Source organism: Anopheles gambiae, chromosome 2 (assembly GCF_943734735.2).
Source record: "Anopheles gambiae chromosome 2, idAnoGambNW_F1_1, whole genome shotgun sequence".
NCBI classification, from domain to species: domain Eukaryota; kingdom Metazoa; phylum Arthropoda; class Insecta; order Diptera; family Culicidae; genus Anopheles; species Anopheles gambiae.
In genome coordinates this window covers 75,188,264-75,214,723 of record NC_064601.1, presented here as the reverse complement: position 1 = coordinate 75,214,723, position 26,460 = coordinate 75,188,264, and the positions used below count along the sequence as shown (strand labels likewise).

The 26,460-nt window shown below is 40.7% G+C and overlaps 1 protein-coding gene across 14 annotated transcripts in view; it reads right to left on the bottom strand.

The window, feature by feature from the left end:
* LOC1275761 (CUGBP Elav-like family member 4) overlaps positions 1-5,771 on the bottom strand; it is a 320,099-nt gene extending 314,328 nt beyond the window's left edge. For 5 of the 14 annotated variants that reach the window (XM_061648899.1, XM_061648901.1, XM_061648909.1 and 2 more), the window contains exon 1: positions 676-5,768. In XM_061648899.1, coding sequence (XP_061504883.1) covers positions 676-682 — 7 coding nt within the window. In that variant the 5' untranslated portion in view covers positions 683-5,768. Of the gene's footprint in view, positions 1-675 lie in introns of all 14 variants that reach the window. The other 9 variants (XM_061648900.1, XM_061648908.1, XM_061648918.1 and 6 more) reach the window with 4 other exon arrangements.
* Between the last annotated feature and the right edge of the window lie 20,689 nt (positions 5,772-26,460).

The window sequence follows — 26,460 nt, the reverse complement described above, 5'->3', positions numbered from 1 at the left end:
CACCGTGCTTAGCCAACGGATCCTTTTCCCCTCTCCTCGCGTGCAGCGAGGGAAAAGCATTTCAAATGTCTGCCCGAAGGTCTGGAAGGGGTGAACACAAACGAGCCCTCGTCTATCCATCTCCTTCATGTCTCGGAATCGCCTTACGGGTACGTACAATTTAGCACACTCCGACCGTCTGCTTACACTGAGCAAAAGCAAACGGCAATCGTGGATCGGTACGACGGAACGAATCTGGGTGTGGGTTTCTGTATGTGTGTGTGTATGTGTTTAGTGTGTGTATATATGCGGTTGTGGTTTTGCGAGAGCAAAAAAGAAATATCGTCCCAAGCGCTCTAGGTTTTATATTTATCAATAATTTAAAGGGCGATATAACGCGGCAAAAAGGAAAACTGTAAAACGGCGAGCCACTCGGCGAGCTCGGGAACGCTTCCTTCAAGCAGCATGAAGGAGGTTTAGCAATTGAAGTGCAAGTGATTTAGACTGTTCACTTTCGCTTGGGTAGAAATCACTTAGCAGGGGTTTTTTCACCGATTTAAAGGGTACAACTTGGTACACATTCGAACGAGAATTAAAGCCAATTGACGTCTTGTTCGAGGAAATCAATGTTTAGAGTACTCTAGGTACATGCATTGCATGTCGTTTGGCTTTCCGGTGTGGATTCGCTTCGCTTACCTAACATGTATGCAGAGTGCTGTTGATGATGTCGAAACGCAATAACGTGATGCTAGAGTCGGCACTGGAGACGATTTGTCGCAGAGTGAATGTGACGCCCTTCCCGACACTGGGCGCCGATTTATATCTATTTGCAGCGCTCGAGCAAACGATCTCTTCAAGCTCGCCTCTTAGCTTCAGGTTATTCACAGCACTAGTACGATATGCGATTTCCCGGTAGAATAAGCGATTCCCGCCCTCACACACACACAGCCCAGCACTCTTTCCTTTGCACAAGCACACAAACTTTCGGCTGAGAATTTTCCTTGCGTTTATGCCGCCCGCACACACCGGTTTGCTTTTTCCGTCAGTTGCATCTATTTCCCTGCCACGAAACGCGCGTTAGGGCCGAGTACTGCCGTGAACTGTTGCCCGTGAGAACAAACGAAATCGAAACCTTTCCAAATGCCACACAACACGGAAAGCAACAATGGCGAAAAAACAGACCGACCGACCGGCTGCACTCACACACGCACACTCTCCACCAGCAGCAGCAGATGACTTTTATGATTCCCAGAAAATATCATCAATATTTTCCACCACACTTGGCAATATTTGCTCGCGGCGCTATCACTTCGCACGTTGGTTGTTTTCCACCTGCCTTTAACACTCGGTCACCCCGCGGCCTTAACACCTCAACCACGGCGATCCCTCTTGGATTTGCAGGGCGCGGGCAAAAAACTGCAACGGGAATATCGGAAAATCACACGCTCACACGGAACCGATCGGTTTGCACCGGAAGGCGGATACGAGTGGGACTGTTGAAGTTGGTCGGCGAATAATATTTCTCTGATCACAGCATCTCAGATCAAACAATCCCAACCGGGATGTGGGGGAAGAGCTGCAGAAAAGCCGGATACAACACTCCGCGGTCAGAGGGAGTGAGGGCTTTCTCTGTACGACGTTGCACAAATACACACACACACACTGAAACACTCACAGACACACTCACAGATACACCAGATCAAACACCAAAAATCAAACAATATGCACAGACAAACGCGGAGCACTTACACCGTGAACATACGCGAAACCTGCACTCGAGACTGGCACTGACAACAACAGCGACGACGAACACAATCACGCTACGCTCGTACACACAATCACCAAACCGATAGCGAATAATATCACAACGGAATACGCGCGCGACGACAACGACGACCGTACGAACGTTCCTTGCTTTCTTCACACTTTGCACTTTAAAACTCGACTTTTTGCTTTGGCGGGTAGGCGTAGGGATCGGTAGACCCCGCACGAGTTTCGGAGCAGAATCTAACTCTCCGCCACTGGAGATGATGGGCGAAAGTGATGATATTGTTATTGCGGAACTATTATTAGAACCATCGGCCGAACCACGAGTGAAGCTGGCAGAGTTGGCTGTTGGACGTAATGTAACCCCCGGGGGGTGGAGTTGCGGAAGGTTTGGTGGGCGGGATGGAAGTTATGCCGCTTTGCCTTGTGGAAGCATGCACTAGTCACGTCCGCAGCAAAACCCACTCCTGGGAGGGTTGATTTAAATTTTACGAAACGAAAATGCCGACGAGATCAGCATTCGCAAGTGAAATTCCGATATGTGAAGAAGGTTACCGAGTTTGCTCTTTTTCTCTCTCCTCTTTTTGTCTCTAGTGGTTTAGAGTTTTCGACGATCTGGTTGGAAGCTGGTACGACAGTCACGAGACACACACACAGACACTGATATCACAAATATTTCCTATCACTTTGTTCAACCTCAACCTTTTGTTAGTAACGTGTTACGCAGTAGTCACGATCGTCCGGAAGCACACACACACACACACTGCTCTGTTCAATACACCATGGTCCAGAGCCGGGCTCCAAGGATTTTGATTGCTTGTTAGTCGTGTTGGGATTTTTCGCAGCACTCGCCGTAGCTCCTTTAACTTTGTATCCGCTTTAATCGATTGCTGGAAGCAGACGCGATAATGGGCACAGTTCTATTGCGTAGACAGGTAAGTGCACGAACGCACTACCAAATGCCGGGGAAAACGAGGAAAATCAATGTTCACATCAAACACCAGCCAGCATTCGCGTTCCTCGCACGTTGCTTGAAGTGAACGCGGTTAAAACTACACCTTTGTAACAGCAGCACGAACGGAACACTCCTCCAGTTGGCAAAGGCTTCGGAAAGGCGAAACACTACTGCACTTACACAAATCCTACCCTATACTGCTACGATTTCTTCATCGAGTTTCTAAACGGTTTTAGCTCAAATAACAATTGCGATGATAACAATCGGCACACGAATTTTTGTTTTGTTTTGTTTTTGGAGGGTGCGAGGGGGTGTTTCTTTTTTTGTAATAGTTTTATCACTTTTGTATTAGCACACTCGCAGCATTGCGACTAATCCGCGCGTATGTGTGTGTATTATGTTTTGTTCATACTACCACCACAAGGGAGCACACTACTGGGCGCACACTTTTCAATTTAATGCGTTTTGATTTGTTTTTCCACTCCTTTCACCAGCTACCCGAAACGTAACACAACCATTACCTGGTGGCCTAAAGTACAACGGGGCTTTTTTGGTTTTCTGGGAATCCGAACAATCCTTGACAATCCTTAGCTACACGCTGTTTCCCAGCTCCGCTAGCATGCCTGTTCAGATCCGGTACGGTAAGCGTGTTTTCTACGGACGGGTCCACGCAAATCGACGGGGTGTTCGGGACAGGGACTGAGTGGACCGATACAACAACAGATTTAAGCGAAACGCAAAACGGAAATAGTTAGGCACTTTTTTGATGTGATGGTTGCGGTTCTCCTGCTCAGTTTCGCGTTTGTTTGTTTTGGTTGGTTGGGGTCGTTAGTTTGCTTTTGTGTGTTTCCGATAGCGAACCCGCTATTGCGCTAATGCGTTCGACTAATAGGCTCTTGCTAATGCTAATTTTGTATTATACTTTCGCCTCGCTTCTGGGATGATTTGCCGGTCTGCTAGCGACTTTTGTCCCGAGACATGGGCTCGACTACGAGAATGGCACCTTGGGAACGAAGACGAAACAAAGCACTAACACACTACCACTGCGGCTAGTTTGGAAGAAAGGGGAAAGCGGCTATGTTCGCGTTGTACCGTTGTTCACTTTCACTTAAGCAACACACCTAGACTGCACACCTGAAGAACTTTAGTTGTTTCGCTTCGTTCCACTAAAAAACGCATCCACACGCATTTGCGCCGGTTACAGTACACGCTGCTTAAAGTCAGTGTACACGCGAGTGATGAAAACAACAAAAAAACACCGATCGACGAAACTCGTTTGCAACACAACTGCCACGATGCACCGATTGCGAACGGCACTGAAGGGATGCAGTCAATATATTACCACTTCTCCTGCTGCAAGTGTATGCTGTTTATGCTGCCACTGGCGGCTGACTGAGTGACTGACTGATTGTTGATTATTGACGGCAATGCATGCGGCCGTTTACTCGTTCACTCTCTTTCTCTCTCTCTCTCTTTCTCGCTCGTACTCTCGCTTGCTCGACTCGTGCGTTCTCGCCCTGACACAATTGCACTCTCGCTCGCCCGCTCGCACACGCAGTTTTCCCAGGCCAGTTCAGATGGAAAAGCCAGCTCACGTTGACCGGTTTTCCCTTCACTCGGATGCAACGCTATCACGCACTCCAGCTGACACTGGCATCAATCGGCGGCTGACTGTCCGCATCCGTGCTGATCCGTCGCCCGTAGCTGTGAGCTTTAATACAACCTCGTGCGCTCTTTAACTTTACGCGTCGCGCAGACTAAAAGGACAGGGTTGTCGTTTTCTGGCGAAATTCTATTCCACACAGTTGTTACGTTGCGCCCACTTTTAGATGGATTGTTTTGTTCAACAGCGTCGTTTTGCTTTTCAGCTGTTGTTGTTCCTTTTGTTCCGCGAGGAGCTTTTTTATCGATTTTCGCTTCTTGAGCTAGGCTTCTTCTAGTTGCCTTCTCGTGTGCTTGTCCTTTTTAGGCTGTGGATGGGAGGTTTGTTAAAGGAGTTGCTAATTTCGAGGAAAAGGCTCAAGCAAATGTTACCATCATCGTCTTCTAAATTGCCAGCATTACATACACACATACATACAGAAATGCGTGACTAACGTACACTTTTCGTAACCTATATAATCCCTGTAATGATTTTTCGATTGATTCAGAGCTCAGTGTTTGTTTTGAGTATGTGTGCTTGTTTGTGGGTTGACTTTCTATCGTCCTACTTCCACGATTGTTGATACTTTATACATGTGTTTACAGCTTCACCTGCTTGCTCGCTGTCGGTGATGATAGTTGGTTTTCTATCTTATTTGTTTTTACATTTCGCATCTGCGTGCATGCTCCTTGCTTATTGGTTTGTTGATATTCGTTTTACGTTAACGTTTCGGTTGGGCACTTCTGTTCACTGCTTTCTTTGGCGGGTGTATTTAAATCACGAACCGCTATCAGCATACTTCACCGCTCCTCTGCATCTTTTCCAACGTTGACAAAACCGCATCTACGAGCGCGTCTCCTCGTTCCACGTCACAATCAGAGTTTTGTTTTCAAGACACCAAAACCAGTCTGCTCCTTTCTTGTCCGGTCTTAGTGTGTGAATGTGTATGCTACAATTACTACCACGATTTTGGCTCAAGCCAATGGGCTGCGTTGGTACTGGGAGGCACGATTTTCCAGTGGCAAGCTTTCCCGCTCTATACCGGTAGACGATGGTTTTTGCCGGGACTTTTAGGTGCTTTGCTCGACGGAACCGTTCTTAAATTCGCTGGTCGCTGATCGAAAGTATTCCTGGCGTTTTGCTCGTTCTCTCACGGACACTACGACTTGCGAGCGATTTCTACCAACTTACTTAGCTTGCGGCACACGCGGCTCCTTAGCGGATAGTGTAGTAAGAGTAGTAGTAATAGTAATGGTAGTAGTAGTATTCACACAAGACCGGGGAACAAACAACAAACTTATGATTTGAACAACTAAATACGACGACGACAACAACGACGACGAGCACGACGACAACGACAACGACGATGACGATAACACACCCGTATCCTTGTTCCACGTTTCTTTCTCTGAAGTCAAAACAGTCCCAACCGGATCTAGGAACCTCTGCTACGGCATACCAGTCCCGACAGTCACGACAGCGAACGCGACGACGACGACGACAACAACAACGAGCAACGCCGAGGATGCTCGCCGTGAGTTCTGTTTTAGTGTCCCCAGGAGCTCAGTATATCTCAGCCACACACCAAACGAACGCTACTGATGGAAACAAAAGTGAGCAACCCTTCAACGGTAGTTGTGAGTACAAATTGCTCATTGAACGCACTTTCACTCGGTCCCTATGTACGGTTATCTTGAAATTTGTAGTACTTGTTGTAATTTTTTGTTGATAAAAATATATTCATATCAATAAGCTGGACAGCATTGAAAATGGAACATATTTTAGTCTCTGAGTGCATCAACATCCAATAAACCAATAATACGAGTGGGTTTTTTATTATAATGTTCAAAATGTTTTTTTTCTTTCAATATCGTATCAATTGGTTCAAAATTGTTCCAAAAATACGATATTAATAAAAATAATTTAAAAATATGTGTAGAAATGTTAACCTGTTTCATTCCATTCTTAAATCTAAGTGACGTCATCATTTACAAACTGCCGGCATCGGTTGATGTTCTCAGACGACCAAGTGAGTGCAAATAGTACCATTCAAAAGCATTTACAAAAACCACTGGGAGCACTCCTAAAAAAAGGATGTCCGGCTTTCGGAACAGTCCGTACAGTGTATACATTTGGCGCAAGCGTCGTCGTCTGTCATCTACTAACTCTCATTTGTAATACTCATTTTTCTACCCCTACCGTAACTCATTGCACTCGGCTATCACATGGTGAATGAGTGACTTCCCCACCAGCTCTGAAATGGTTAGAGAAGCTATCCCTTTGCATTGAGAAAGCCCTTTCGAGCGTTTTGCTACTAAAACGGAGCGTAGGGAAGAAAACATTCGAATCAGTTCACTTGTTCGTTCCTTTTTTGCACACGTAAGAATTACCTCCGTCTCTTTCAGATGTTTGCCTCGCTGCTTCGTGCTGGATTACTTATCTTATTCTTGTGAGCAAATTTTTATAGATCCGCTATAAACTACAGCTGACCAAGTCATGCAGGCAAGCTAAATGATGAATTGTGTATGCCCTACCTAAATCGGATAGAAATAGACCATACCATCCAAAAATATGTATTACTCGCATGAAAGTGCATTTAAAGAGCCCTAAGGACATGTACTCCAATAGAAGAAATTGAATCATTGTTTCCGCTGAAATAGCAGTATGTATCTTAAATCAAGGTGATCCTCTGGTACAGTCGTATATTTGCACAACTGAACAATATGTTCGTCATGGATGCAAACCTCGTATAACCGTCCCCCGAAGCAAAGACTTACTATCCGGCTGCGTGGTACTAATAAGTCAGAAAAACTTTATAGATCAGTGTGGCCGCACAGGCACGATCTTCCATAACAGTTATATCTAAGCTTTTTGGTTTCGTGCATTGTTGAATATGCTATATTTTATTTGTAAATGATAAAAGTGGCAAATGAGCACGACTAAGAGATATAATTTAACCCATTTGATTGCCAGACGAACCAACAAATAATTAAAATCAATTGGTGCTACTAACAATTTTTTTTTTGTTCGTCCATTTTAACTCAAGACAAAGATCATAAGTGATTAATGCAACAGTGTTTTCTCAAAACATACTGTAAAAAAAAGAGAAAATATATAAAACATTGGATTAAAAAATAATAAAATTTTTGAAAAATCATTACACTTTTTGCTTTATTTTTCGTTTTAAATGACAAAAACATGAGGAATAAACTAAAAGTATTTAAAAACAGGGTTGCTCTTTTTCTTAACACTTTAGAAACTTGCTCCAATGTCTTTGCTGGAATAAAATCACTATCTACCGTGATGAGATGTGTATTTTTTCACCCGTTTTTTTTTCTTCTAGTGCTACTCCACTCAACAGGCTATCTGATGCATGAAAACTCGATCTCGTAGCATATGGTGTACAGCAACAGTGTTTTCGAGGCATGTGTTGAACTGTTAAATTATAATAAACTTGAAATTAAATGGGCTAATGTTATCTTTTTTCCCACTAGCTTTCGGCTCTTCCCACTGTTAGAGCGATGGTTTAGATTTGCAATTATGATAAGAAGGATTTCGTGCGGGAAGTTATAAACCGAAGAACCCTGCTCAACGGAAACGACAGCGGACTCACTTTGTTTCGTTTCTTCGTTCATTTTTTTGGCGTTTCCCATTCTCTTTCGGCCACATTTTCCGATGTTTGCGAGAAAATATCTTTTTCATATTCACTTTAATCCTTTAGTCAGACCCTTTTTCTGTGCACCGGGTGTTTCTTCAGTCTCGAGACGTAAGAAAAGGATACGAAAATTCTGGGAAGAGTATACTCGGCATCTTTACGGCATATCTGTTGGGCTATATTCCTACAGTATCCTTTATTCTTTTTTATACTCTTGCCCTAATGCATACAATATCAACTTGTCCGTTTTTTTGCTGTTGCTTAGACATCGCCTTTAGACAGCCCTAGGATTAGACTACAACCAAATTAAAATTCTGCGTTGTAGTACGGCATACTGGGCTGGTCGCTGGAAGTGGGTTGTGTGTAGTGGTCTCCGCCCGTAAGCTGCCGTTCGTAATATTCGCATTTCACTTTCTGTTTGTTTGGGGTGAGTTTCCTTCAAAAGTAGCAAATAGAACAGTAATCGGTTGGGAATCGCTTACTTAGCATCGGATTGTGGAAGGCTCTCTTTTCGTTCCTTTTTTCATTAATCGCACCGTTTGATTTTCATCCATTGCTTCGCATAATGATTTACAATCGCCCGAGGAAGGCGAGATTATGGAAACTTATTCTTTACCTTACAGTTGCTAGTCCACCCTCACCTGGGGTCGGTGATGGTGCGCTACCGTCAAACGGTTTCTTTCCTATAATCGTTATATCGTATTTTTCTCGTTCATTTCCTTCTTTCATTGCAATCCATTGCCATTTCTAGGGCAGATATGAGAAAAAAAATCCAAATCAGCGAACGTTTCCCTCGGCAGAGAGTAGGTCGAGAAAAGATAAGTGTTTCCGCACACACGAAGGTGAATACAAAAGTATCTCAGGCCGTACACACTTGTTAAACAAATTATCAAACACATTTTTTCATTCACTATATTTCATACCACGTTAGAGATCATTTAAATACAAAGAAATTTTAAATAAAATTTCCTTTCCAATGGAACAGGAAAAATACAGAAACAGTAACTTTGCAATCCTGCTATTTGTACCCACATTCAAAGAAGCCACAGACGGTAAGGTGTTCTCATAACATCTCATCATCGCGGCAATAATGCCTAGCGAAGATTTTCACCGATGTCTTTTCCATCCAAAATGAATGAAGTGATGAAAGCTGAACGAAAGCCATCACAAGTTTGAACGGTTCGGGACGGCCGGTTGCGGGAAAAGCAGGGAGAGACCTCGAAGACTGATGAGTAAAGGCAAACCTCCAGCGTCGTAAGGACGTAACATCTCGATATCGGAAAATGAAGAAAAGTCTCTATTGATGACTTTTTCCACGGTGGCCCATCCGAGTGAAAGGTGCGGTACTATTCATGTACAGCTAGCAAGCAGTCAAGATGGAAGAATCGTTTGAAAATAAATCAAAAAGCAAAGAAGGTTTCTCCTTCACCGGCAGCAGGACGGCGATTCACTCATTTCAATTGACGGTGCTAGTTATACAGAGCTCCCAGCGTAATGGAATCGATCTGGGAATGATTCCTTCTTCATTGGAACAAACGGATAGCGATGCTCCGGGGCAAAAAATGTGCACCAGTTGTAAGTAAAACCGTCCAATAGCTGAGAAATGAAATAAACTTTTCCTTAAGCGGCCATGTTTGAGATATCGAGAAAATACCGTTAGTTGGGTATATTTGTTTGAAGTGCCTCTTTCATCCAAGCACAAGCAATATTCGTAACCCTTTGATGGACAACAGTTCCTCATCAGTTTGTGTAAATGAGCCTTCAATGTGATTTGACCTTAAAGCATCCAAAGGAAGCCAAAAAATCGTGCAAGTTGACGACTGCACCACGAGGCCGCTCTGTTATTCATTGTTTTTCATTCCTAATTTACATGATTAGACAACACGATTAGACAGAAAGGGGAAGTAGATCTCATGCAAATGAGGAAAAGTTTCCGTGTGCTAGTTCTAAGATACAATGTAAGGCTATAGAAATTAATCTTAGAGTATAGGAATTATTACATGAAAAATTTATTCCCACTTAGCATTAGCTAACGATAACATTAGTTTGGTCCGTTTATGAGTATGTATAACAAGGCGTATGAAAATCGTATTCCATATTCATCCAGGGTTCTTTTTAGTAGCACATTTTCTATCGAGATATCATAGAAAGAGTTCAAAATCTGACAAAATATCGAGTCTTTTTTTACAAATAAGAAAAGAATGCATGTGTGCTAAACGATTTATTTCATTTGCCTTTTATACTCACATCAGCAGGTGTGCTGATGCTTCCCCAGTACGACAACTGTTTTGTTTAATCGACTAAAAACCAACGGTCGCTCATAAAATGTTGAACGTCCTAACCATTCACTTAGCCCAGCCGCTAGGAGCATCAGGAGTTTGTTTCTTTTGTAATTTGTGTTTCGTTTATGTTTTTTTTCTTTGTTTTTGCTATCCTTCTCTGGTCAAAAGTCAGTAATTTCCGCGTGCAAGTGTATGTGCGGTGCACGTAGTCCTTTCGAGGGAAATAAAGCCATTTGTCTGTAAGCTGGTAAATGGAAATTGCTCTGACCGCTTCCATAAACAAAACCGACGCGAATCCCGTGCACCGGAGACATAAAAAATCCCCCCCTTCATTCTGTCACTACCTCCTACCCTTCCCTTTCCAGGCGCCGGTGTTAGGAAGGAGAGTATCCAGCTTGTTCGTTCGCATCCATCTAGAAGGGAATGTTTTCCGCTCGTACACGAGCGTGTATGGGCCAGGTTGCATATGTAGGTAGCTGAGTGGGTAACTGCGTGGATGCATTGCAAGTAAGGATGGCACAGACGTAAAAAACTACACGGAAAACCCATCACTACCGCTTTCGTGTGTGACAGTTGCTGGGCCGTACACTGAATCTCGTCCACTGTTTGCTTGGCATGGCGCTTAGTGAGCCAAACGTGTGCCATTGCAACCGGTTGGGCTGGCCGGGGTTTATGTTTAATCAACAAACAAAAATAAAAGGAGACAAACATGTTTCAAACATGACCTGATATGAATCAAGAAGGTACGGCGCTACTTGCTCATCCCAAGCAACAATGTCAGTAAGGTAAATGCTAGCATTTTTTTTTTTTGTGAGGATTGTTTGATTGGACACACGGAGCTATTGACCTATTTTTTGGTTTTGTTTTATTTATTTTCTTTTATCTACAAGTTCAAGCTGTTACTGATTTAAAAGCTTTGTGTACAAAATCCGATTTACGCTTTTTTGAGTAAGTTCATGCAATGCTTACAAAACTTGTTTTTTAATTCCCTTATTTATGTTGCATCCTTTTATAATCAATCGTTATACTCGTATTTATTCTCCTCTCTACATTGAACCACTGTTTTTGCCTTATTGTTTCAACAAATTGCTTTCTTGTCTGCCGTCACGTACAACCAGTTTCACAGAATAAGGATGCAAGCCTGCAAGTGCAATGAGTTGGAAGAATATTTTCTCTGCCTATCGATGCGAATTAATTTCTCATAAATGACATTTCAATGCCATGAATTTTCAGCCGTGATTCATTTTTACCAGTGCCATCATTTCGCTCATTTGCTCATGAAATTTGATTAACAACATAAAAAGTAAGAAAGAGTCGGCAGTTTCACTCTATTATGATGATAGCCGCGTATATGATAATGCTGTTGGAATTTCCATACCCTAATTGGGTGGTTTCCCCGACTTTCTGCGGGGTCGAGAAGTGTGACACGGATAGAAAAACGACCGCCCGGATACAAAACGGTGTGGCCACCGGCATTGGTAGTAGTCGGTAAAAAAAAAATCCGATAATTTATACGACATGACACACAATTGCAGAAACATATCAATTTTTCACACTCTTCACTCCAGCGTGTCGTACCGTGGTCCGGGGGGTCGTGTTTATCTCATTGAAATCCCGTTCCAGGCTACCCGTTTGCCATCTGGATGAACGACGTCACTAAATAATTATTTTAATATTAATTTTTGACATTATATTCATCATGGACGGTGGCGTCACCGTGCGGTAATGTTAAAAGGGTAAAAATGTAGCGTGTAGATTTTTTGTTTGTTTTGAATTCAAGCCTTGCATCCCATGCGGCGATAGACACTGGTCTGGGACATCAGTGCGTGTCAGTTATTTAAAGTGTGTTTAATTAACGTGCACATTCCTAACAAACTGGCACTTGTATGAAGTATATTCAGATATTTGTTCTCCCCCATTTTAGTTTGAGAGTATGAAATTGGATGTTAATTAAATGTGTACCACTCACTTCACTCTATCTGTCATTTCGATTTGTTTTACCAACGACTAAAATTATGCTAAACATTTTTAATATATTTAAAAATAATGAATCAAAGCATGCGACCTATCATCTTTTATGTGTGTTTTGCACCATTCGTATTCTTTGTTTAAAAACATTGATAGAGAAACAAGTCGCTTATACTAAGCATAATTCCTACCTTCACTAACGCTCCAGGCCAGAACGTACACATGCAGGATGCCGCTGATGGGCAGTTATGATTCATTCGCTCGTATTTTGCATACACATATTTTGCACTCACATCTCCTTTCGCTTGATAGCAGCGTTAGCCGTAACTTCAAATGGCTAAACATTACCTAGCACATGTCCTCGCCGGCTTAACGGTTTGAGCAACGGTTCGCTTGTGGGTTCGAAATTTCGTACAGGTAGCCAACGCTTTTAAATCGCACCAGCGCTTCCGCCGTGTTTATGCTTCCTAGAACCGTTTTTTACCCTCTTTCGTGTGTTTCGAAACAACCGAAATATACTGCTGATAACATTTGACCGCATAAATTACGGGTCGGCGTATATTTTGGTAGTAAATTACGGGGCTATCGCAAATTGAAACTCTCGTGCACCGTGGCCGCGCAATGGATGTCGTAGATGAAGATTGCAATTTTTGAAAAATTGCTTTATTATTTACTGCCATGTGTCTGCCACGGAGTAGCGTCGAACGAGCGCTTAGCGTCGGTAAACGCTAATGGACTAGGCACATTTGCGGCAAATTTGCTTCTTTTAACTCACTCACACGCAGTAGCTGACTATTAGAGCCTGTCGTAAAGCATAGCGAAATATTTTCTAATGTATCCGATTTGTAATTTGGATGCCAGTGCACTTTCGTGTGTTAACATTTCGATTAACGGAACTGCATAACAATGATTTATCATGGGTTTAAACATATTAACCCTAATAAATGAACTGTATTATAACTGTGTATACAATGTACATTTTGGATTAGTTATGATTGATGAAAGAATGCTAAATTATGAGTTTTGATTGCATTTCCTGTATAAAAAATAAGCATTATTTAAGATCATTTCTGCAACAATCAATGACCCTGGTATACACGATCTGCTATTTAGTCCTGTAATAATTATGCAGTTAAAAGGAGCCCATAAAAAAATCCTTTTAACAGAAATAGTGATGTTTTTCAGTTTTTCACACAGATGATTAATTTTTATCATTTGCAGGACAGAGACTATAAGCGAAAAAATTTTAATTATTTATTGAAATAACCGATAAAGCAAACGGTATAAAAACCAAGTAAGTATAGATGTTTCCGAAAACAAAGATCAGGTCAGGTTCCAAAACTAAAATGGAAAGTTGGAAAGGATATCTTGGAGATCTCCAGTATCTAAAATATAATTATCAGATCCACCAACTCCTTTCAATTTCAAAGGAATTTACCTGGTTTATTCCGCTTCTGCGGTATTATTTACAAAAGTGTTTATGAACAAAATACATTCAAAATATTCTTGACATATGAAATAACTTGTAACTGTATCATGTAAAATTATCCACCATTACAATAGTGGATCTACTTTTTTCCCCAATGAATCAGTTTAGCCTTTTGCTGCATCAGCCATGCATGCATAATATGACTCTTCGCATGCGTTCGTTTGCGCTGTTGCACACGACCGAGCGAACGGGTCGTTGTTCGATAGTTCATCTCAGCTGTAGATTTACATTCAATCTATGCACAATTCGCCGATGCTCATGGAGCAGAAAATAGCAAAAACGCATTTTATGCTTGTCTGTACGGCTCGCTGGTAACGTTTGTTATTTTTGCAATCGATGTTCTGTAAAAGCGGCCCAATCTGCCCTGTCACTCCTATGCCATCGAGCCGATCCCTACCCTTCAGCTCCTTTTACAAGAACAGCGCTATGTTTTCCAATCGAGGTGCCTTGTCATATTACCGGCGCTTCCTTACTGAAGGGAGAACCGTTCGTCCATTGACTTGCACACAATGAATCGAGCCAGGAGAATACAGGATGCACCAACGGCTGAAGCATCATTGCAATCTCGAAATCTCGTCGGCGGCATCGCCATCGTCATCGCTCGTCAGCGAGTGGTGCTAGTGCGATGGATCAGCGGCTGGAGTGAACACCCCCGCTCGGTTCACGCTACCAGTATGAGTTCGGGGCAAGAAAAAGAACCAACCTACACTGCATCACAACACAATGGATGACAACGCATCAGCACAGGCTTGGGTGGAATACCGCCACCAATGCAGCGTACAATGTGCATAAACATGAACCTGGCCCGGCGGGGCTAGGGCGTCGGTAGTAGGACGTAATTTTCCAGATTGATGCATGATTAAGTAGACAATGATATATTTTTTTCCGGCCACCGAACATCATTTTTACACAGCTGTCTAGTGCTGATAGTACAAAAATAATAGATCAGTATTTTATGCGAGACATGATTATTATGAATCATTGATTAAAATGTAAGCACCTTCCCATGTAAAGGGATGTGCATTATGATATTTTCAGTGTATGATCGACATCATGTGTGATGTATATATTAATGAACAATCAAAGTCCCCTAATACATTTAATTCAATTTCAATGGTGTACTGTAGAACGGATTTTCAACAACATTATTATAAGAAGTATTTTTTTGGAAACCATAATTTCACTTCAACATAAGTTGAATTATGGTTCATTAGAATAAGTTTGTGTATGTTATTAATTTTAAAATAATGTTCAAATTAATCAAAAAATAGAAATAATAAAACTACACATTTTAAGATTAAGCTGAAAATAAACAAGAAATCTAAAATACTGAGCTATTTCATCTTTTTATTCTTATCTGGTACAACCACCGTTGTCTACCTAGGATTACCTTTACCACAAAAAGGACTTCTATATCAGCGTCTTATTGATTTATCCATAGCAAGATAGCTAGTCATATGAATAATCGACTCGGTTTATATTAAGCTTGAATCCATAATTCTTCACTTGTGCGTATTAAGTCACGCAAAATTTATTATTCAGGAAACAAGAATTACATAATTTTTGTTTTAATATCACTCTTACATTAAACACTCTGCAATTTTTTTAAAACAACAAAACAATTCAAAAGGCTTCAAATTTTGAAAAAATAATATTTTTTTTTATAATTCAAAAAAGCACTTGAAGACTTGTAGTCATTCAAGCTAGCCTTGTCCATTTTTGGCAATCATTGAACCTTTTGTATGGCTTGGACCATTCGTGGCGTTTAACCATAACGAGCATATCATTAGTTGGCATGACTCTACGACTTACAAGTTGAAAAATCTAAACGTCTTGAGGTAAATCATAATGGTAAATGAATGCGTTAATATAAGTGAACAAACAAAATCAAAACAAATTCTGATGATACATCAATAGGATGTACACAAATATTCATAACCTTAAGCAAAGTTTGTCAAATTTTCACTAATTAATTTGTAAAATGAAAGATTGATCAAAAAGGGTAAAAAATCAATATTCAATTAAAAAAACATAACTTGAATTATTTCAACATGTTACCCTGTGTTCCCCTTTCTTTAGGATAACTGTAGAAGATTTGATACACGATGGTTTAAGAAATTTTTTTTTTGTAAAATATGTAATTGGCTGTAATTCAAGCAGTCATGTTTGAAACAAACCCCAAAAAATGTATCTTGTAGTTTTTACTGGTATGATTTATAAAGTGAGCTAAACCCTCCAAAAACAACCAAATGTCCAAGAAGACGGCATAGAAACAAACAACAATCAATGGCATCCGAACTCGATCCAGTTCAAATAACGCGCATAGCTCGAAGACATTCGCTGTCTAATGTGAAAGGAAATTGTGTATTATTAAGAATGTTGGACCTTTGCCAGCAAATCTCTATTCTGGTGCCATTTTCTCCGACGCCGACAGGCGGCAAATGTGTGCCATTCAGCCGCAAAGCACAGTGGCTGGACTGACGAAGGATAAAAACCATTACGGCAGGGCAGTGAGCGGAAACGTGTTGATAGAAAGAAACGATTATCCTAGGCACCAGATGACGTACATAAATATAAGCTGTGCCCGGGTGTGATGGAAGTTGAGAAAGCAGGCGGTATGTGTGTGTTGTGGAATATTGTAGCGAATGGGGATGAGGAAAAGTGTGATTCTTTCCTGATTCGAAACTTTAAAACGCAATACTCAGACGGAACAGAAAACCTGTGGATGTGAGTGGGTGAATCACGGAGGCTTTGTTGGAGACCAACTGAAAAATATTTCAAATTGGAAAATCGTTCGTTTCTGAAGCATCGGGACAGCAAATAGTTCGCTCGGTTGCTCGAAATCAAACCAACCCGTAGCATTTTCACTAGGTGCCATCCAGAAATATAGTTCATTGGATGGCCTTCAACTAGTCGGTAAAGCCGCCAGGACATACATCCACGTCAAACCCTCGCATTCTGGCTAGCCACCATCCGACTGATCTTTTATCCCACACGGTCCAGTGTGAAGAAGACTTTCATGCACATTTCATACACTGAAGCTCATTTCTCATGAATAAACATATCTTTCGCTTGGCAAAGCGCTCATAAATGCAGCCGTGTTAGGGTGGAAGCGTACGGGCTATCTGAAATGCATGAAACTCCGGTAACCTCTGGTACTGGCACACAGGAGAGCTTTTGCTCCCATATTGTACGGTCCCATCTTTCCGGCACACCCGGTACGGCTCAATCGAGGCGATCACCGAAATGCATCTGCCTAGAAGAAAGCACCGTGAATAACGCTAGTGAGCGGACTGGGTTCAAGTGTTGATAGTGACAAAGCCGACATAAGCTACGGCATATCATAAATGCCAGGATGGATATTGATTTTAATACGGCAATAGCTTATCTCACTCATGCTTGACACCTTCTTTTATTTTCGAAATTTCTACTGCACACGAATACCCCGGCCGAGCGATGCGCCAAACTCACATGCCTGAGATGTTTCTGGGCAGATAGTTAAATCTAAATTGTGAAACACGCGTATGCGTGACATTATGAAATTTGATATCCTTAACAATGATGCAGCTGAGGGTCTGAGGTGTTGCGTGTTAATTGTCACCGTTCGTTCATGTTCGTTAGAAGTGGGACGTAAATGATCGTTGGGATGAAAGGCGTTCAAAAGTTTACCTGTTAAACGAAGCATAGAGCTTGGCAGCACAGTAAAAAGGGAACGAAATTTCGTACAACAAGCACAACTGGTCATGATTATGCTTTGGTTGCCTGCGGACAAGATTAATGGGCTCGCTGTACGTAGAAGAAATTAACACATTCTAGTCGTTGCGCTCAGGCCGACAGTCCGCTCAACATTCCATAAATTTAACGCACACGCCAACACAACCCCTTCTGCTCGTATGATTGCACCAAAGTGGTGCTTCAGGCTCGTGCGATGTTGCGTTCTATCTTTAATGGCACACAAGTATCCAACGACGGTTGGATTACTAATAGTGTTCACGAAGGTTTACTAGGGTTGTGGGAAGGTTGCATAAAACGGGATGCCTTGGATGGAGGTACAATTCGATAAACCACACCACGCTTCGTCAGGCGTAATGGCGATTAATGAGCAGTGTTTAGTGGTTAGTAAATCTTCGCCAAAGGGGAGTGGGCAATAAATAAATTTCTACCAGCAAACTAATTCGGGATGATACGAAGCTGAAATAGGTTACCCGTAATGATTGTGTAAAAATACTTTCAAGGTGCAATAAAGCATGTATAGGCAAAACAATTCCTTTCATTGTCAGAAACTTTTTTAATGTATTCAAATTATGGACTTGTGCAAAAATAATGGCAGGATCAAGCCCTAGTGTTTATTGCCTACATATTAAGAACAATGAGATTAAGATTTATTGCATGCAACTTATCAGCATCAGGTGTTGGCAAATTTATTCTCACAGTTACTTCAAAACATAATAATGGATACATAATTCAACTATGATAACTATGATTCCAATAAATTGCTGAACAATGTAAAATTTAAACACTTGACTTGGGTGTACAAATTAAAAACATGTGTTACGTTTACAAATCTATAATATTTAATGTACGACAATAATGTTTTATTAAATATTATAATTTATATTATTTAATTCATAATTACGTACATAGTTATTTGATAATTGCATAAACATTAAAATTTTCAGTAGAGTAGGAAAATTTTCCTCCAATGACAAAGTATTTAATTTTCTTCTTTGGTGCAATAAACATTGGTGATGGCTTGCCATACTACTGGCTATATTGGGCTTGGTTCTCAGTTACTTATAGATTACCCATAGCAGGACAGTCAGTCCTACGGGGCACTGTCCATACGGGGCTTGAACTGGAGACGGGAATGTTGTCGTGCGAGTTTATAAATTTACTCGAAAGATACAGTGCGAGAAGCCTTTACAGAACGAACAAAATACAGTACTCAGAAATCTTATATGCATTGTTCGATGATACACTTCTTTTTTCAGGAGGAATGGTCCGAAAAGGCCGTTTTGGTCGATGATAAATTTTATGCCACATGCAAAACGATATCGCAAAACAATGATGCAGATTAAATAACCACCAGTGCTTAGATATTTTAATCAATATGTATGTATTCTATACTCTGTACTTTGAATTACAAAGAAATTGATCCTGATGTAGAATGTAGAATAAATCCTCCTGCAAAGTGGCACGATGTATGTATTCAATTAACATAGTTGCAGGTAATGAAGAAATCTCCTTCTATATTTGTCTAAGGCTATGTTCTTGTGACTCAATTCGCTCATATCCGATGATAAGATGCTATATTGCACGTGTAAAAGTTTCTACCTACCTGAACGCTCATCAAAACGTTTTACTCATATGAATGACAAGAGATAGCTAGTGGTTTGGCATGAAAATTAAGGTTAAGTGAATGCAAAACTGACACATGCTTTGCAATTAAAATTTTAACCAAGGAATTGATCACGCATAGACAGTTGGTTTTTGGTTATACTTCTGGATGTTTGTACAATAATAGATGTAATCATCATAACAAAAACAAACCACGCGTACAATAATGTGATGATAGATTCTCGTCTTAAAGTAAAACTTTTGCCGTACAATAACGATTTTTTTTTTTCATTAAAGAAGTTTGACCTATTTTAACTGAAAAAAGTGTTAAATTGTCAAGTGCTCTAGACGTATGCCTATTACTATGATTTCTATGGTTTTATTATGTTACTCATCCACTATTTGTACCAAGTTGCAATTGGTACAAAATGCAAAATTACATGCAAAATTTAATATTGCAGTTAACATTTATTTTAAAAAAACGCCCTGGTGTGACCCGCTGTATCATACATGGTGCCTAATGTTGGGAATACAATTCGTGTATTTGTGGCAAACATAATCTTCTAAACTATTTACTCCTCAAATCTGCTTGCCATAATTAACACCAATATTCTAACTAAAACACCAACTCACCATTAATTCTCAAGTATTGATTTTAGGAGCCAACAGTGTAGCTCTATGGAACCTTTAAATACATGTTTCCAGCTCTTGACAGGACATTTAGTAATAGCTAATAACATATAGGTTCGTGTTAAAGTTTCTTGAGTCACACGCAACCATGAATATCAAGCAGATTTTTGAAATAAATTAATTATTTCATAAAAATATTTCCCTGAAAGAAAAATTCGGTGAAACTGAAGGCAATGTTTTTGTGTTTCGTTTGGTTTCATTCATCGTGTGGGATGAGGGAGATAAAATTATATTGATGACACTTAATTTTATTTAAATGTGTCCCATTATTTACTATGAGCCTACAACAATCTTAGAAAAAAATCAAGAAGTTTAATGATCCATTACATGGAATATCCTTTCACTTTTAATCCTGCAATTTGAAAAAAGAGCCAAAAAATTGACACCAATTTTTATAGCTTGAAATTCGTTATAAAATATTCAAAATAACAATATAAACAACTTAAGTGACAAGACATGACCAACTTTTGATTTGTTTATATCTTCAAATTTTTTACTACAACTGACTGAAACTAATTATATGACAATTATATGATTATGGATTGTGATTATATGTTCTATTGGGTGGGTTCATAATTGCTTTCTATCATACGCATGACGGATTAACTAACAATTTGATCTACCGTCGCGAGTCTAACACACACCGTGATTTAAATTTATTGTATATGTTGATCGTTAAACTCAATTTCTTGATAGATGTTTGGTATTCTTCTTCATTTTGTGACATTGATGTATACTAATTAATACGCTATTCTTATTAGCATAACGCTGCTAGATAGTCAGTCCAGAAGGTCAAATAGTCTGATAGATAGACAGGTACATAATGAGTTTGTTATACATGCTTTTAGTTTTGTTACATGCATTGAAATAATTACAGTTTTTTTTTTCATCTAAAGTTGAAAAAGTATGCTAACTATTTATTTATTTTATGTTTTATTGATTTATTATCGAATGTCGAAAGAACTACATTTAGCCTATCAGCATCAACGCTTACCAATGTCGTCAGAATCTGCAATTTGCTGCTAAATTGATCACTTACCTGAGCTTTATGAAACGAAATCGACTACAATCTTTCAAAGCACTTATCTGTAATCTTCGTCACTGCTCATAAAACTGCAAAACCCAAAATCATGATAATCGTTGAATTTTCTCTCCCACTGCAACGTCTGCGATCGAACTTTGGCTGATACCCCAGTTGGATGTACCGTTCAGCAGGACCTGTCTCGCCATTCTTGAGCAACTTAGAACATTTGCCTGCTGGGAAGTGTAAACGTACAAAAAATGGAACAGAAAAACGCAGAACCGAGCAGTTTCGCTTTTACGCGCTCGAACATTGCGCTGCTCGGTACCATAAAACCGTCCAACGGATGGCAGCAGGAAGTGAACATATTTACGACATCGACACAAAATAGAAATACCTTTAACGGCTTGAAGAAGCCATAATCTTCAAATTCACGCATTCGACGCATCAACAAGCGGCGGAACGCTGCCGTAAGGACCGATATGATGCGTCAAATGAACGAACAACGATCGAAATGTCATAAATACGGACGCCTTTCGTGAAGGGAGGGACCGGTTTAAGAGGTACCACTTTACGACTTGTGGCATTTGCCATGTCTTCCAGCCTATTACCCGTAAGAGGGAGAGCGGAACAACAGACTGTGCAGAACGCGGAGTGGATTCAGTTTTCATTGAAAATCGTACTTGTTAGTAACTGAAAAAAAAACACACACACACAGCCGCCCACATACACAAAGAAATACAAGCTGCCAAACCACTCCATCTTGTGCTGTAGCACGCTTTGCCCCACAGCACCCCTGTTTCTGAGCGACTTTAGTCGTACGCCCCCTTGCGTAACATTATGGTAAATGCCACGGTGAGCCTCGAAAGCACGCGGGCGCTGTTTTATGGTGCGATAAAAGAACCGCTTCGGAAATTTACACGCTCAAAGCAATGATTTTATTGCGACACAAACGAGATGTAAAGTCAGCGATCGCGTTCACCACATAGCGAGCGTGTTCAACCTCCTTCCCCCTCACACACACACACACAGTTCCGAGTGTCTCGGCCACGTGTCATCCTGTTTTAATACAGCATTTTACGATGCAGCTACATTTAATTCGGATGACATAATTAATAATTGTACAAAAGCATAATGAAACATTGCTCCCCTACTGAGAGTCGGTCGTTGCTTGGAGCAAAATAATAAAAAAAATGAACTAACAAAACATGGTTGAATATTGAAATTATTTTTTTCACGTTTCATACGTTTTCGCTTCGAATGTTTCAGAAAGTGTGTGTTATTTTTTCCCATTAATTAAGACATTCAGTTGGTATTCAAACGGTAACTTTAATCATCGGTGCATAGTTTCGAACGTTTCCTTTGCGCTGTTTTTAGCAAATTGATGTACTTTGTTTCATAATTAATGCATCAGTCGTTCGTTCTGCCCATGATTAAAGTCCGTCCGCCTTTTAGCTGTAAGATGTCGTCATGCTGTTCCTTTGATGATGCAGTCTAGCATGAATATTTGTTTTTTTTAGTATTCCGGTCGGATTACTTTTACTCCTTCTACAGCCACCTGTCCTGGGTATCGCCAAGCAGTTTTCTGAGCCTTACACTCTTCTTCAAGGATCGACCAAGCCGGCCCGATTTTATTTTATTTTTGTGCAAGCCTCCATGTCCTGTGACCTTGTTTGCTCGCTTTCTTTCTTTATTTCCTATGTTGATTTTTTTTTACTTTTTGTAGCAAAGCTAGTTGCTTCTCTTTGAACTGAAGGCATAACGCGCGGATCAGCACAGAGAAATTAGTACTGTGAAAGGTGTATTCCGGCTGTAAAATAAAACGAAGGCTCACGGGAACCAAATTTATTTCACCTCCTGAATGCTTAATACAACCGGAGGGAATCTGCATGACTTTTCTTTTGATGCAACTACGGTACTTCACCAATTACTCTTATTTCTCCGCCAGCCGTAGTCCAGCTTTAGCAATGTCTTTTGACAACTTATCGCTACTGCATGTACATCTTTTTGATCGGCATAAAGTTTTATAACATTTCATTATGAGTTACGATGAATGATTTACCAAATCTGTGCAAGTTACTGTTTCCGGGGCATTTTATTTATTTGCTAGTCTGAGCCAGATACTTTTTACATCAGGATTATTTATAAATATGTTTTCATTAAATACTTGTTATTTAAAATTGAATGTTACTAATCTAAGCGTTACATGTAACTTAAAACAATTGCTTACTTACTTATCCGGCGCTACAACCGCTTTGCGGTCTTGGCCTGCCTCAGGAGTGTCCGAAACCGCTCACGGTCTCGCGCCTTCGTCTGCCAGTCCGTTATCCCGGCCTTAAATGCGGACGCCTCCACGCCATCTTGCCACCACAATTTGGGCCTACCACGCCTCCTCTGTCCTTGTGGACGGCCTAAAAAGACTTTACGGGCTGGGTCGTCCGTTTCCATGCGTACAGCATGGCCAGCCCACCGGAGCCTGGCGAGCTTTATATGCTGTACGACGGTGAGGTCGCCGTACATCTCGTATACCTCGTCATTATAGCGGCTCCTCCATTGTCCTTCCACACATACGAGGCCAAGTATCCTTCTGAGCATCTTCCTCTCGAACGCGGCTAAGAGGGTTTCGTCAGATTTGGACAGTGTGTGGACAGTGGACAGTGTTTCAGAGGCGTATGTGAGTACTGGTACTATATAGGTACTATATAGTCCCAGCTTCGTACGTCACGACAGGTTCTTTGAGGTGAACTGATTTTTCAGGCTGTAGAATGACCGGTTGGCAGACAGCATCCTTGCGCGCAACTCAGCTTCCATGCTGTTGTCGTTGCTGACCTTTGACCCAAGATAGGTGAATTGTGGGACGACTTCAAAAGTGCGAACTTAAAACAATAGGCGATATCAATACAAACAGTGCTGCAAAATGTCATGAGTATCACGAGATTTTCGCCAACGAAAACAACATGAACATACTATATCTGTGGTAGCTTGATGCTCATCGCTGATAGTCAATAAAAGTGCGTCATGATATGCTGAACACGACATGTGAATTCTTGAGTCCAACGCGATACTCTGACTGACAAGCTTAGCTTAATGCCGGCTCAAGCATAATCATGATTTTTTTCTGGCTGTGAACAGTGCTGCCAAATGCCAACATTTCAGTCATCAACACTCATGAAACGAAACTCAAATTAGATCACGTACTCAACTGAGATGATCAGTGACGATACTCAAACAGTTGGAGAATCAATCACATGCTTGGTGACATTTTGTTTGGCACCCAACTTTTGGTCACTCACTTGGTCACGACTTTGTTGTCGTCGATAATCACGACATTCTTGGAATTACTTGGTGCGTGGGCTCTAGCAACAAAATGAGTATGCTTTCTCCCACTATCTGTTTTAATTATCTGTCGGGTCAAACAGAACGAGAAAACATGCTCATTTAGTTTCTTGGAACCACTCGCACCACGATATGTGGTGCATATCTTCCATGACCATCGCGATGATCACCGACTGAAAATGTCGCGACCAAGTGACTGACCAAGAGTTGGTTGCACACAATGTCACCAAGCATGTGATGGTCGCACCAACTGTTTGAGACTCGCATCTGAACATTACAGTAGAGCTCGTGACGCTGAGATTATTTTGTTTCAGTCGGAATTTGTCATCAGTCAGTGACATTTGAAAAACTGATCACAGAAAAAAAAAAGTCGTGACATAGTGACTGACCAAGCGATGGTCGCAAACATGTCATGAGCATGTATTAGTCACACCAACCAATCTAAGTATCACCTCTGATTATCACAATTGAGTACGAGACGCTAATATGGATTTTGTTTCATTCATATTTTTTTATGACTTTGACAATTACATTTTGCAGCACTGAATACAAATAAAAGACACGTTTGAATTACAAGAATGATACAGACTGATTTTTTTTTTACCGTACATCTATCCTAAGCATCGAAGACAAGCAAAATTCACAAACAATCAATTTAAAATAGTTTTAACTTTTTTTCCGTACAACATGTTCCTCTGAAATTTTGTTAAAGTCTTGCTGTTATAAAAGTAAAAAAATCTATGGACAACATCAAAATGCTAAATCAGAGTGACTTATTTACCATTCCAGAATAAAAAAAGTCCGTCTCACATTCCTCAGCACATCCTTGTGATAATTTTTCCCATAGCACAAAAAAACTTCTCTTCTCACATAATGAGTCAATGTACAGCGTGACAATTTAATTTAATGAATATTTAAGAACCATCCACTTCCCCATTGGGGTGTCAGCCTTCAATTGAACTTTAAGCCTCGCTTGATGGAGTTAAAGTACCATTCAAAATCATTCGCTCGCTGATATCATGCGCATTCGCATTGAGACGACAACGAGAGTATCAAATAACTCTCCCCGAAAATGGTCCAGCCCATCCCACAACTCGTCCAGCTCGGTTGAAAACAGGACTTCCGTCCATCTTTCAAGTGGGGGCCCGATTCTTCCGATATAATAAACTCTCAAGGGCTTACAAAGAACGGCACCGGGCCAGTGACAGAAAGAAATACAAAAACTGCAAAAAACACAGTCTACCGGAAAGAAATAGGAAGCCGAAAGCCAAAGAGAATATCATTATGATGTGGCCATTTAAATTCTGTGAGCGCTTCTTCCCTTTCCGTGGGCTTTCGTATTTCTGTTATTTTCTGCAACAGTTCAAGATAATTGTACAGTGAGAAGCATAAATTGCATTTTCACCCTTCAATGCTGTAGTCGTGCCGCCTGGCCAATGGTCGCGCGTTCAATCCGAAATTATTTTCACTTGAATCGTTTCCAAACCGTTCGGGACTGTCATCTTTCTCGTTTGTAGCGCATTCGGAGCTACACAGTATAGCTCCCTCCTTTGCCTTTGGTTTTTATCGCTGCTGTGTGTTAGCTATCAGTTCCCATTATTCGTTTCAAACGCCCTTCTTCAACGATGAATCTTTTCCGCTCAACTGAAACGTTGTCTACTAGCAGGCAGTTTGAAGGACGAAAAGATTTTTTGAAGGCAAATGAAGCACCGGCAGTTCACCTCAACCGTGTTGGTACGGAATACGAAGCGAATGTAAAAAGTAAAAAACCCCTGAAACGTCCGTAAAATGTTCGTTCGGTCCTCTCTATCTTGCCGATAATTATTTCTTTTCATTGAAAATTCATTTTCACTCCAATCGCATAAAAACGTCGGTAAGCAGTTGTATTACTTTTACCCTGATGGGCAGCCCTGATGGGCTGCATTTGCAGCACTCGACGTACAAACACTTCATGCCGGATAGCAATTGCAATGCGAGGCAAAGTGAAACTTTACACTCATCGCTCGCTTTTAGAGCGAATGCAAAGGGGAAACATTTACCTTCCGATTGTCATTGTGCAGTGTCTCGTCTTTTTTCTTTTCTATGAATTGGAATACAAATGCTTACAATGAAGTAAAGCAATTCTTTCGGAAATTCTTTCCGTCTGCAGAATTCTGATGCTTTTATGTGCTGCCATAAAGAGGGAAGTGTTTTGAAAAGATAATAAGTTCTTTTGAACACTATTTCTGAATAGTATCTTAGCATGACAACAATAACACGATGGTAATTGTACTTCAATAAAACAAGACAATTATTCTGTATTTAAAATAAAACAATTTCCCCTGCCCTGTACTGTGCAA